The sequence below is a fragment of the Camponotus floridanus genome, unplaced genomic scaffold, assembly GCF_003227725.1.
Source record: "Camponotus floridanus strain SB8 unplaced genomic scaffold, Cflo_v7.5 scaffold16, whole genome shotgun sequence".
Classification (NCBI taxonomy): Eukaryota; Metazoa; Arthropoda; class Insecta; order Hymenoptera; family Formicidae; genus Camponotus; species Camponotus floridanus.
This window is the reverse complement of record NW_020229281.1, coordinates 371,389-384,796: the sequence shown is the minus strand read 5'-3', so window position 1 is coordinate 384,796 and position 13,408 is coordinate 371,389. Positions and strand designations below refer to the sequence as shown.

The 13,408-nt window shown below is 32.7% G+C and overlaps 2 protein-coding genes across 5 annotated transcripts; one reads left to right on the top strand and one right to left on the bottom strand.

The window, feature by feature from the left end:
* Positions 1–355: 355 nt before the first annotated feature.
* Positions 356–12,729, bottom strand: LOC105251209 (signal peptide peptidase-like 3). Of its 4 annotated transcripts, none has more exons than XM_020027528.2 (9): positions 12,326–12,729; positions 11,455–11,524; positions 11,193–11,339; positions 10,797–11,113; positions 10,341–10,684; positions 9,665–10,090; positions 8,966–9,141; positions 3,178–3,289; positions 356–569 (listed from the first exon to the last, which is right to left on the bottom strand). In XM_020027528.2, the coding sequence occupies exons 3-7, from the start codon at positions 11,219–11,221 to the stop codon at positions 9,073–9,075; spliced, it is 1,185 nt and encodes a 394-aa protein (XP_019883087.1). In that variant the 5' UTR covers positions 11,222–11,339; positions 11,455–11,524; positions 12,326–12,729; the 3' UTR covers positions 356–569; positions 3,178–3,289; positions 8,966–9,072. The 4 variants fall into 4 exon arrangements, with proteins under 4 accessions (XP_019883087.1, XP_019883088.1, XP_025262725.1 ...); XM_020027529.2 differs by having other exon boundaries at positions 11,193–11,336; XM_025406940.1 differs by lacking the exon at positions 12,326–12,729 and adding an exon at positions 2,491–2,532 and having other exon boundaries at positions 11,193–11,336; positions 11,455–12,243.
* On the top strand, positions 3,283–6,055 carry LOC105251208 (calcium release-activated calcium channel protein 1). Its single transcript, XM_011257809.3, has 2 exons — positions 3,283–4,201; positions 5,140–6,055. Exons 1-2 carry the CDS (start codon positions 3,629–3,631, stop codon positions 5,629–5,631), a joined length of 1,065 nt encoding a protein of 354 aa, XP_011256111.1. The 5' UTR covers positions 3,283–3,628; the 3' UTR covers positions 5,632–6,055.
* Positions 12,730–13,408: the final 679 nt, after the last annotated feature.

Below are 13,408 nucleotides of genomic sequence, written 5' to 3'. Positions count from 1 at the left end.
ATTTTTGAAAAAATTAAACTAACTTTCCACTTTAAGTAATTCTAATTTTTGAGTTCCATAATTTTCAAAGGACATAATTAGCGATTGATATTTACGATGTTTTACTAAACGATTTGACAATTAAAAGTTTCCATATCTATAAATTTCGGAATGAATTAATATCGGTCACGTAAAACAACAACGGCAATTGCGTTAAATTTAAATTTATACATACATACATACATACATACATACATACATACATATATATATATATATATATATATATATATATATATATATCATTAATGTACTAATATAAAAAATATGGTTTTTAAATTCTCATTATTAAAAAAAATCTTCATTTTTTCCCCTTTTTATCCTTGTAATAATTATTAACATTTTTTTACATTATTGTATATATAAATATTTCATATGATTGTAACAAGGATTAATAATATTTATTATTGGACACAATAATATGTCGCGCATCAAACGATGCGCAGTAACAGCGAAGCGAATTGTGCCTATGTGTGTATATGTATATTGAGATTTTTCTCTGCCTATGGAAACGCGTCGATGCTAAAGTCCTGAAAAAAAGAAAAATCATTTTCGTTAATAACTTTGATTATCTCCAATGTTTGAATTTTAATGACTAATGATGAAAAAAAAACGTATAAGCTGATCAACGATACGTAGAAAAACACTTCAATTTATTATCGTAATAAACAGCGTATCTAATAATGATTACTTTATTTAATTCTTTTTACCTCATATCAATCAATAATAAAGATAGAAATCCACAATTATAAGAGAAGATCATGATAACAATATAATATTCAAATAATATGATTTTAAAATAATATCAAACGTAAGAAAATATTAAAGTATTTGCCATGTTATTAATTTTGTATGTTAAATTTAATTCAATGTATGGTAAATTTCATTTCTACATGTCATTTTAATCTTTTATAAAAATCTTCTGTAAAAGAACTTTTTTCACTTATATTTCTAATAATGTTAAAAATATTTTCGCGATGCATACGCACAATTTCAATAAATACTATATTATTAGATTATGAAATTATTAAGAATATTCTCTTATAAAGGAATTTAAAAAAAAATAAGTATATTGGAAAATTACATCTTTTATTAAAAAAAAAAATATATGTATTCATATTTCATCTTTTATGTATTCTCACGTGCAACAGAAAATTCAATTCTAATTTTCGTGTTTCAGCTAGAACGCTTGTCACGCGTTTGTTACAGAATTTCGTCAGCATTTTGTCACGCGAGTAGCTACGTAACTTTTATTATACACGTGAAGAACATAAAGATTGCATAACTTGTTGTCCTCCATTTTATCTTCAATATTTTATATTATATTTGATTTATTATTAACTCGTCTATAAAGTATATATTGATATATGTAATGTATTACACGGATATACATACATGCACACATGTAGATTAAGATTTGCAATTAACGTATAAAAATTTTAGAAAATCAAGAAAAGAGAATATTTGAATTAATTTTGCAAACGTTCGATTTTATGTGTGGGAATTAATTGAATTAAGAAGCGGAACGTGAGTACGTGTTGTTTCAATGAGGATCGAAATGTAAACATCGATCATTGTGATAAAAAAAAAATTCATACATCAGATTTACAATGTACACTTTTATTCATGCTAATCGTTATGTTAAAACATGTCTTGGAAAAGATCGATACGTGAAAGACGGAAAATCGTTCTCTTCGCGAGATACGTTAGTTCAAAACTTTGCGCAATATCGAATTATTCATAAATATTGCAATATCGTATTGTTCGCTGCTGAATGAAATGATTCTCGCGTCAGTTTTATCAGCCAAGATATACATTTCAGCAAGAATATGCAATAAATGCAATTTATTTTCTATTTTTTTGTGAATGATAATTTATTTTAAACAGACTAATGTTATTATTTATTTTAAACAGACAAATGTTATTATGCAATTCCCAAGTAAATTCCAAGTTTAATCATTTTGTCTTAAAATTTTTGTTTAATAATACTTATACTTTAATACATGTACATAAAAAAATATCAGATTTTCCACATATTTGAAAATATCAAGATCAAATTATAATTTTTAATTATAAGTGAGAAATAAAAATTTTATCATAAATTAAACTTTGAAATGATAGATAAAAAATGGATAAAATTGATGAAATTTTTATAAGCGATTGTTGCTAAGAGAATCAAAAAACACTTTAGTTTCAATGAACAATTTCAAGAATCTTAAGATTGGAAGTTGTAGTATTATATTGAAGAAAAATTCCTTGTGCATTCTGATTAATATCCAGCTGTCTTGATCTGTCTTCACATTGTGAAGATAGCTATCGCTATAAATACGTTACACGTAGTTTATAATATATATATATATGTATATATATAAGTACGTGATTAGCTATTGGAATATCCTACGTTATATAAAGAGGCGCAAACTTTTTTATGCTGCTTGAATACACAATTACCGAAGCATCGCGAATTTTGACTTGAAGTTCGGTAATTCCCTCCTGCAAACGAAAAAAAAATAAAATAAAATAAAATGATCACTATTTTGCTTTAAAATTACGTTGTTATATCAGATCTTTGTGTATTCTAACACTTATAGGCATACAACGCAACGCGACACATACAAGCGATTAATTCCGCCTGTCAGGGAGAACGACTCTTTTTCATAAATAATGTAACATTAGTTTGTTCCGCACCTTATTTTTTATCGAGAAAATAGAAGATTAATTTTTTTATGATAATATATCAAGACGTGTTTAGAGTTAACATTGACATTAAAAAAATTTAATATCAGTATAATAAACAAGGACTCGAGATAAGGATTTACCGGTAGCTTGTATTTTCCTCGCTTTATCTCTTGAAAGATTTCTCGATCGACGATTCAAATCTATCGTTTAATATTTCAATATCATTTAACAAGCCGGAAGATCTCTTTCGTCTTATCACTGTTATAAAGACAAGGAGAATAAACGTCATTGGCCATATAACATTGTCTCTTGGCGAGAGCACGTGAGAGAGGCAAATCGCTATACAATCACAAATGCGCGCCGGGAGGCCACACAGTCGGTTATTATGCCGCAGATATGGCTCTCGAAGGTAATTAATACTATTGTTATGATTCAGACAGATACGTCATGTCCGCGTACCTTGACTATGCGATTCTTCAGTCTTTGCTTGGAGCTCGTGATGGACACAGCAGTGCGGTCTTCTCTCAGCGTCTTCCAAAAAATTCACACATGTATCCACCGACATCTTGAACTGTCATTTTAAGAAAATCATTTATCAGACGGGACACATCATCTAACGTTCCAGATTGTACAATTTTGAATTGGAACGATAAATCATCTCAGTATTGATGGCAATTAAAAATTTATAATCTCGCGCGAGATTATGCATGCGATAATATCAACAGTAAATAAGAGTGAATACGATGTAACGTACCTTGACATACCTGCATATCTTGACTCGCTTAATGTCTTTCGAAAGTGAACCGACGAACAAAAGAGTAAGGCGTAAACATTCGGAGGGACAAATGTGACATATCTTTTGTTGTATATACAACTAGCTAAGCCGCTATTTAAAGGAAATTAGTCCAAGATGAGCGTTCTCGTCGATGGTGTCCAGCACGAGAAGACAAATATCGGGGGACATGCGAGATCAAACTCAAATACCTACGCGCTCAGCGACACGGGGGAAGATATGATGAGAGGCAGGTTTAATAAATCGACTCAGAGCGATATCTCGTGGAAGTTCAGCAGATCCAGACCGGCATCTCTCGCGTATATGTCGACGAAACAAATTCAGATGAGCGAGTCGAGTTTTTCCACGCATAGCTCGAGGAGTACACTATATCCGGTTCAGAGCGAATTGGTCTTATCGCCTAGAAACAGATACAATAACAACAACAACAACAATAGATACGTATCTCTAGATATGAGATCGGTCAATAGTCTTCCGTATTCAACCTCGAACAATCACATCTTGGGTAGTAATAATATGCCGTACACGTGTTGCTGTACGTGTCCACAAATCCCGCCGGTGACACCATCCTCGCATCAAAGCGATGAGCATGACGGACCCGAGGGTCTCTCGTGGAGGAGACTCCACATGAGCAGGGCTAAACTGAAAGCAACTGCAACCACATCCGAGCTTCTTAGCGGATTCGCAATGGTAAATATAGTTGAATATAATTATTATATGTAAAAAAATAACGACATCGAGATGTTTAATTTATTATTCGCCATTCTTCTGAGGTCTTCTTCGAGATCTATATATATGAGAAATAATTTAAATTCATATTACATCTTGCGCTGGATTAGGTAAAATTTACAAGCATTTAGTATGATATATATAAAGTATTAGTATGATAAACCATAAAAAATAATAATGCAGAGAGCACATGTGGCAAGACGACAAAGAGAATTTGCTTTAAATGTTTTATCAAGTCTGCCACGTATTAATAGAAAATTAAGTTTAATGGTATTTCAAATTTTTTTTACATAAAATATCAAAAATATAAAATTCTTTTTAGATTTTTTAAAATTTCTAAACAAAAATTAAAAGCGTTTTATATTTTGTTAAATTATGGCGATTAATAAATTAATTTTCTTCGTCTACGTATAACTTCAGATGTATAACTTCAGATTTAAAAATCGTACACATCTATTTTTATTAATTCATTATTAATTGCCAATTAATTGACAATTAAATACATTTAAAGTAAATTGCTGCTACAAGATAAAATTGTTGCGATTCGAGAAAGAAAAACATAGTAATGCTTTCTCCAATAAGACTTACGAACGAAGAATATGTTTAGTAAATTATGATTTCTCAAGGATCACTTAAATAGAATTGTTTGTCTGGAAATCAAACTCAGAACGGGCTGTGTATGATTACACAACGTTTCCTGAAAATGGTTAAATTGACGTTGACGACAATTCTATGTAATCTTCATGCACATCTGTAGTTATATAAGACAGATATCACTTTCTTTAATCTGCTTCACTTCTTGAGATACCTGTAAACATCTTGTACGACATCTATTGCTGATAAATGCATCGAATTTTTTGTGTATTTTAATTTCCTTTTTTTCTTCTGGTCCGATTTAGGTGGCGATGGTAGAACTGCAAATCAATGAGCCGACAGCGGTACCGGAATGGCTATTTGTCATGTTTGCAGTTTGCACTACCTTCCTGGTATCGGTACACATCTTCGCGTTGATGATAAGCACGTATCTCTTACCAAATATCGAAGCCATAAGTAAACTCCAAGTCTCGCGTCTTATAACGGAGTCACCGCACGAGAGAATGCGCGGTTTCATCGAATTGGCTTGGGCATTTTCCACGATACTGGGACTGTTTCTCTTTTTAGTAGAGGTGGCTATTCTCTGTTGGGTCAAGTTCTGGGACTATTCTTTTACCGCCGCCACTGCCAGCACTGTGATAATCATTCCTGTGCTTATAGTATTTGTCGCTTTTGCCGTTCATTTTTATCATTCTCTAGTAGTTTACAAATGCGAAAGTGTAGTATCGGATATGAAGGATCTAGAGAGTATAAAAAGAAATCTGGACAATGTGACGATGGGGCAAACTAACGTATAAATTTCCGAGATGTGACGTGACAATTTGTAATCAATATTTTAATCGATTATCCTGAATATGAAAGGAGATACCTTAAACTTGAAAGATGACGAAAGTAAAAATTATATCATATAATTCATAGTGGAATACAAATCGATTTTCAAGCGCAAATGAATACTCGGGCTAATAATGGGAAATATTATCCGATGCAAAAAAACCAAGATATTTTTAGCGCGAGAATGTGACGTAAGAAAAAACACAAATACAAATTTATTATCAATAACTTTTACTTTTCAAACGCGACCATATACGAAAATGGTCAAGTTTTATTATATATAAAAAATGTACATAGCTGTACACATGCAAGTCAAGAATTGCAACAGTACAAGCAAGTGCTTTTTTTTAGTATGTTACCTCACTATAATATATCCAGCATTTAATAATATTCTGTGTATATACGATTTAACTCTTGATTTTTTATTTAAACCTGTTCCTTGATCATTTTGTTTCTATCATATGTCATGTTAATATATAGTATTTTTTTAAATCTCATCACTTAGTTTGTGGAAAAAATGAATTACAGTTGTGAGTATTCATTTTATATACACTTCCTGAAATTTACATAATGAGCATTTTTAGTACTTGTACAATTCTAGTCAATAAATAAATCATCAGACTTGAGAGATATATAACAAAATGTGTGATTTGTTACATATACTGAAACAAAAATAAAGGTATACATAATTAATGCTTTCATTCTTACCAGAAACTAAGTAAGTTGCAATATTACTATAAACACTTTCTATAGTATTATGTCTTAACTTCTTTTGTACAAAAACATTTATCGTTTGGAGGAGTCTCGTTGTGAAAACGAATCGACAAGTAGAATTATTTTAGTATAACTAAAGTGTTACGATTCTGTTGTGGTATAAATTATAAATTGTATTACGCTAATCTACATTTAAAAACTTGAACGTTTTCTTAAAGATACACTCTACATCGTACTAAAAAAATTCATTGCATTCGATTAATTTGCTTAATGAGTAAAATCTCTTCATAAGGGCATGACATAAGCAAATGTTACTAAGTCTGCACCTTCTCTGTCAAAGTTATTCGTATGTACATTGGAAGAAAAAATTTAAACATACGTTACAGAAATATAAACATTATATCATAATGTACGTAATTTGTTCAAAAAAGATCATATCAACAAATTGAGAATTAAAAAACAATTAAGCGTTCGTTAAAAAATATAATAAAGTATGTATAAAATAAATCATTTTATAAACGAGGCTTTAAGTTTTTTAATCAAATAACAAAAATAATTAAAATATATTTTATTACTTGTTATGTGTGTGTATATGTATGTACGTACGTATGTGTGTATGTACACACACACACATACATACATTGTATATATGGTAAGTGATTATATATAATAAAATGTAAAAAATAATTTATTTCATATATATATATATATATATATATATATATATATATATATATATATATATAAGATAACGATGAAAAATAAATTGCTTGTGCTATGGACAGGTAGTAAATAAAAAATGATGAAAATTAAAAACACACTACAAAATTAACGAGATATTGTTCAACAATATCAGAAATCTTTTCTTTATAAGATATAATTTAAATAAAACTTGAATTTTTTTAGTAGAGATTTCTCTATATTATCATATGAGCAAACAGATTTAAATTTGTTTGAATTATTCTTACTAATATATTTCTTTATCGCAGATACCTCAGACTTTTCTGAGGAAAAGTCTTTTCAAAAATTTAATGATATAATTTTTATCTAGAGAACATATAAATTGTAAACTATCTTTTTGATGTGTGTGTGTGTGTGTGTGTGTGTGTGTGCAATTTCATGTTTTTATATTATCGTATTTAGCAAATTATTAATCTATTTTATGTATGTATATATATATGTATGTATATAAAGTGTGTATGTGTGTATGCCTATATTAATTTGCTAAATACCATGAGATATAAAAATGAAATTCGGATCATTATTAAATATCTAATTAATTTGTGACTACGAATATTTTACAACTTATTTTAAAGCAAGGGACAATATGATAGAGCATATATTATTCTATCTTTCTTAGACGATGTAATATTATTATATTAGAATATATTATGTTATTTAATTTAATCTAAGATACTATAAATTGATCCAAGAGAAAGGTAGAATGGAAAAAAATTATTTATCTTTGAGAGAAATTACTTAATAAATTGGCTTTCATACATATTATCTTCAGTCTTGTCCTTAAATAAACATATAAAGTCTTTTCGATAGCCTATCCATAGCAAGAGCTCGTTTAGAAAGCCATTTTGTTTAAACAAATTTTTCTGTAATTATCTTTAACAATGCATAGTTTCATATTTTATTCTACTTACATGTTGAGAATGACAATGAATTAATCTCCTTCGAAGTAAAAGTAGCTTGATCAACAAACAAGCAGCAAAACAAAACATAGTATCGAAAAGCGTGCTATTGATTACTGCAAATCGCAAATTCGTGCCCAAGTTTATAAAAATTATGTAATAAATATTATACATAATTATTTTTAGCATTATTACTTTGTTTAATCAATCTTTAAACCAACTTTAAACCAAGTCACAACCTACACGCACATGTGTGTATCGGATTCTCATCCATTTCAAATAGTTTATAAATTATTCTATTCATAGCACTATACATATTTGCAAGTAATTTGATACTGATTGAGTGTAGTAAATAAAAAAAAGATATTTTGCAATAAATTTTATAATCATTTGTGAACTGAATTTTATAAGAGTTATTTATAGCTGTTTTAATATTTTCTGTTTGAAAGTAAATAATCTCGAAAATCTATCAATTGTTATAATGATAGTAAAAGTGAAAGACCATTTTTCATTTGTAAAATCAATCACATGAGTTATTACATAGTTTTTAACTATTATGTAATAGTTTGAAATGACAATTATTGATTGCATTATCTATTATATGCACAATATCTATCCATATACTCAACATCAAGTTAAGACACAGAAAGAATGCCAATAATATATGTGTCATTTGGCATTCCAGAAATATTCTGAGAGGATTCTTCGACCTCTATTATTTCGGTAAAAAGTTGCTTGCACTGCTAACATTATACTCATTGTGACATTATATTACATTTATAAATTATTTATGCAGTATATGTATTTTTACACTAGATAAGACTGCAAATAATTGCATTGACCCTTAAATCTGAACTGTCTCCCGTATTGACTTTAAAAAGAAGAATGTAAACGTGTATTGCGCGCGCACGCGCGCATGTATGTATGTATAGAAAAAATTACTTACATTAAATGACATTGATGAAAATAAGGATGTGAAATTATGTGGTAATGAATTTCACGCAAGAATTTTGCCTCCAATACAGCGCAATATACAGAAAGTCGTGACTCTTGTCAAACGTCCATATGTTTAGAAGGTTGTTGAGATATGAATGGTTCACTCCACATCCGACGTAAATCCCCCTGAAAGAAAAGATACACATGAAGTATAAACATACAAGTTTTATATATCTTGCTTATGTTTTGTGCAATTTAACTTTTAAAAAATCTGGTTTATAACACAATTTCGTTATGTAATTTTTTTATGTAAATTTATCAATATAAAATGTATTCCAGATCATGTTTTATTTTCTTGATAAATTTGGAATCGATTTTTTCTTAGAAGTAAGGATAATCTTTTTTCTACAAGTGTCTCATATTTTAACATGAATTTTTTAACATTAATTGAATAAATACACTTACATGCTTTTGTCATAAATTTATTAACGTTTGTCATAAATTTATTAACGTACTTTGTTTTTAAAAGAATCTCACTTTCAATTGTTTATAAATTGAAAATTAATTTTTTCGATATTTTTATAAAAAAAAATTTATTCCAATGATTGTCTTGAGAGAATACATAAAAGTAAAAGATGATTTGTTAAATTTAAAACACATCTTAATCACTATAGAACACATGTAAACAAAGAAATAAAAAAAGCGATACCTTCAAATATGCCATTGTGAGCAATGGTAACAAAGTGAAGGGCACAAGGTACAATAAGGCAGGCTGCGCAGCTTTGAACACCTCAGAGCTTACAGTGGCGGTAAGTAGACCAAGAAAATAACCAATCAAAGAGCAATGAAAGTAACTAATCCGGCTGAAGTGGCGCGGCGGTGGTACTCCAGTTTCACAGCCACCAGGCAATAACTGAGTCTTCTTGTATGCATCGTATCGCAAGACAAAACAGAGTAAAAGGCCCGGCATAACAACGTCGCCGAGACCTAACATCGAAAAGTGTCCAGCTTGATGCATCGACGGAAAAACAAGTTTTCCGGGTAAAGGTAGTTTTGGCGCGGCTCTCGCCACGCCGCCCAAATGTAATCTTCTAGCCACGAGACTTACTGGATTATCCGCAGGCCTAGTTGCCACCTGTTAATAATAAAATATAGTTTATAGTCGTGTGATATTATTTGATAATCTTTATGCATATTAGCTCTATATACAAGGACAGATATTAAATAGATACATTGTGCAATTGAATTTATTCTTATTTTACAATGTATCATTGTAAAAAAAATATTGCGCGCAGAGAATAGCATTATGAATTTTATGCAAAAATAATACATACAAGATGTTTCTTGCGTGTATACTTATACGATACAAGATTTGCAAAACTTACCTTAACCATTACGTTTGTGCTGAATATGTAGGACGAAAAGAAAACCCAGAAGACATCGTAGATCAGCAGCCCGGTTAATAACAACGTGGATACCTTGAGACTAGGTAGTCGAACAAATGCGATAAATGCCACACACAGGCCCATACCCATCGCATCCATGAGCAGCCAGTGTCCAGTCAAGACCCAGATGCATACTATACTCACACTGAGTGAAAACGAGAGTAGTTCTGCGCCCGTAAATCTCCCACAAACACCAAAGGATATTTTATTACCATCGGAACATGGTCTAATGATGTACTGACACATGGGCAATAAAAGAAACGCCAGTGCAACTGTGGCTATAACTGTAAAGGAACAACAATATAGCAAATATTTCATGTTAAATTGCGCCGTTATCATGGCACGATCTTATAATAGAACTGATTCCAAATTGAAAATTTGCTACTGAAAACTTACTGGCTGTACAAATTGCGAGAAGCATCTGCATACTGTCGAAAAAGAAGAACATGACGAGTAGAGAAATGGAAGCACCGAGAGGTAGACAGAGAGCATGCATCGTATCTAGAGTTTGAACTCTTCCGCCGTTAGCGCCGTCCGCATTGCCGGCGTTGCTGTTACTTGTAATTCCAGTCAATAGGTTGCTACGTTCCTTCTCCTTTTCTCTTTCTCTCGCCTCTTGCTCCATGTTGAGAGATCGGAAACTACCGTAGACTATCAGTAGAATTGATATTAGAAAAGTGGATATCCTAGATGAATCCATTATGGAATAAGCCCTGCAATGACAATGACCGACAGGTTGAACAAACGTTGCGAAAAAGGAAAAGACGCCGATGTAAACAAATATACACCAACCATTGGTAGTCGACTTGGTACGTGGCCATGTTTAAGAATGCTGGCCCTGCAGCACTCGGCGCTATGCAAAGACACCTCCAGACATTTAGATGTCTTTCGTCAAAGTGCTTTTCATTCGCACTAACCTATATCAGAGATCATCTGCTACTAGAAAAGAAGAGAAAAAAAGTAATAATTACGTAGAATGTTAATTTGGAGATTATACGCATGGTTATCAGCTGTGTGATGAAAAATGACAGAAGAATGATTGCGCGAAACATACCTAGCAGTGTTCTTCGAACTCGGCATTATTGGCAAATGGAATTAGGCCTGTGGAAGCTTCGGGTCACCCTCTTGATGCGATGCGATACAAGGAAACAGAAAGAGAGGATCCTATGATGAGTTTACAGTGTTGACAGTATTGTGGCTGGGAGACGAAGCTCGGCGCGCGACGAAACGATCGAATGACATGATGATTTTTTATGGAGATTTCATCTCGCATAAAATAGTCTACGAATACCGTTGTAGAGCTGTCATAAGATTGCAATGGGATCGCACGCGATCAACAGGAGGCGATCGTCGTACCGTGACCGTCGTGTCGGGTCGTGGCATCTCCCGCGATCGCATCCAAAATATGTTGGCTGGAAACGGTAGCGATCGCGATATCAGCGTCCACCGTGAGAACTTTCGGTCGCGCGAGGCGAGGAGGACGACGCGCGCGAGGTGGACGTCGAAAGAAACGGGGACGAGGCGCGAAACGTCGACTCGTCCGGGATGCGATGCGACGGAATGGGACGAGTTGGAACGGGACGGGACGGGACGGGACGAGACGGGATGGGACGCGATACGAGACGAGACGACGCGACGCGACGCGACGCGACGCTGGAGGATCGAAATCGGGACGCGTCGAAACGAGATGCGCACTGACATGTACACGCTAGAAACAGCTGATCTCGGGGCTATTTACACATTCGAGCGTCGTGCGGCCGTTTCTGCGCGACAGACGGAATCGCGTAGAGTCGCCCGTAACGCACGGACGTTCACCATTTTGGTAAACACACGGGTCACGTGACCTTGCTGGCCCCGAGAGATCGCTGCTCCCTTACCCTCGTAGATCGTACGCGAGATTTTCCTCGCGATTCGCACGCTCTCACCTGGGGGATCCGAAGTCTGAGGCCCTTATGCGAGACGTCGCATCACCTCATGAGGCTTCCCGAAACGAATCGTCCTGCGAACGAGAGACGCGGAGCCGTCCGCACGACACGACGACGACGATGACAACGACGACGAAGACGTCGACAACGACGACGACGACGGCGACGACGAATGTTGAATATTCTATCGGTGCACGAGAGAGCGGTCCACCATAATACGTACAGTACGTGTACAGTACGTACTACAATGAGAACTATTGTACGGGGGTTAACTGCTGCTTGACAGGCGCAGATGTGCCGCAAGCGCGTCTATTAGTCGTTCGAAAAATGCCTCGCCTACTTTTACGGTTGCACGACGGAAATAAATTTCTTCGATGTAAAGAGATGAAAACGTTTCCTTTGCCTAGAACGTAATCTAGAATTATACTCTTGCATTTTTCAGATTACTCTTGCTATTTTTTTCAGATTACTTAGTTTAAGTATACTATCAGGAATTTAGATATTTGTGAAAAAAACATTTACATACATTATTATACATTTTTGCATATAAGATCCTGAATATTTAAGTAAAATGAGTTAATGCAAGCAATATTTTATAATTTTGCAAGATTACAATATGATGCAATTTTTAAAGGATGCTACATAATACATGACTCAAATTACACATTATAGTTTGTATTATGTCTTCTAAATAAGTTTTATATAAAGTGCAAATGTATAAAAATATAATAAGAAATCTTTTTCAAAAGCATAAGACTATAAATGTTTCAAATTTTTTTAAGTCTATTTTATAAATCTATCAAATAAATTTTTAGATGGATAATGCACATAAAAACAATTGTCATATGTATGGTATATTGCTACTTTTTCCTTCGTAGTGAATGAATGGTTGATTTTTGCGTACATACGCATCTATATATTTTGCATACTCAATGTAGTATAAGCTCTTACCGATTGGTTGATTTTTGCACTAAATCGAGTATGGCGCTATATTCAAAGAGAAGTTCAAGATTTTTCTTGATTTTTTAATCACTCGCCAAATTATCTCTATTTTCATTTTAATTTTTCTACAAAATATTTTTC

Excerpts from the sequence above, each read along its gene's own strand:
- LOC105251208 (XM_011257809.3), top strand. The coding sequence starts at position 3,629 with ATGAGCGTTCTCGTCGATGGTGTCCAGCACGAGAAGACAAATATCGGG. Across the intron at positions 4,202-5,139 it reads TTCTTAGCGGATTCGCAATG|GTGGCGATGGTAGAACTGCA; the intron begins GTAAATATAGTT and ends GGTCCGATTTAG.
- LOC105251209 (XM_020027528.2), bottom strand. The coding sequence starts at position 11,221 with ATGGCCACGTACCAAGTCGACTACCAATG. Across the intron at positions 10,091-10,340 it reads GCACAAACGTAATGGTTAAG|GTGGCAACTAGGCCTGCGGA; the intron begins GTAAGTTTTGCA and ends TATTATTAACAG. Across the intron at positions 9,142-9,664 it reads TCACAATGGCATATTTGAAG|GGGGATTTACGTCGGATGTG; the intron begins GTATCGCTTTTT and ends CTTTTCTTTCAG.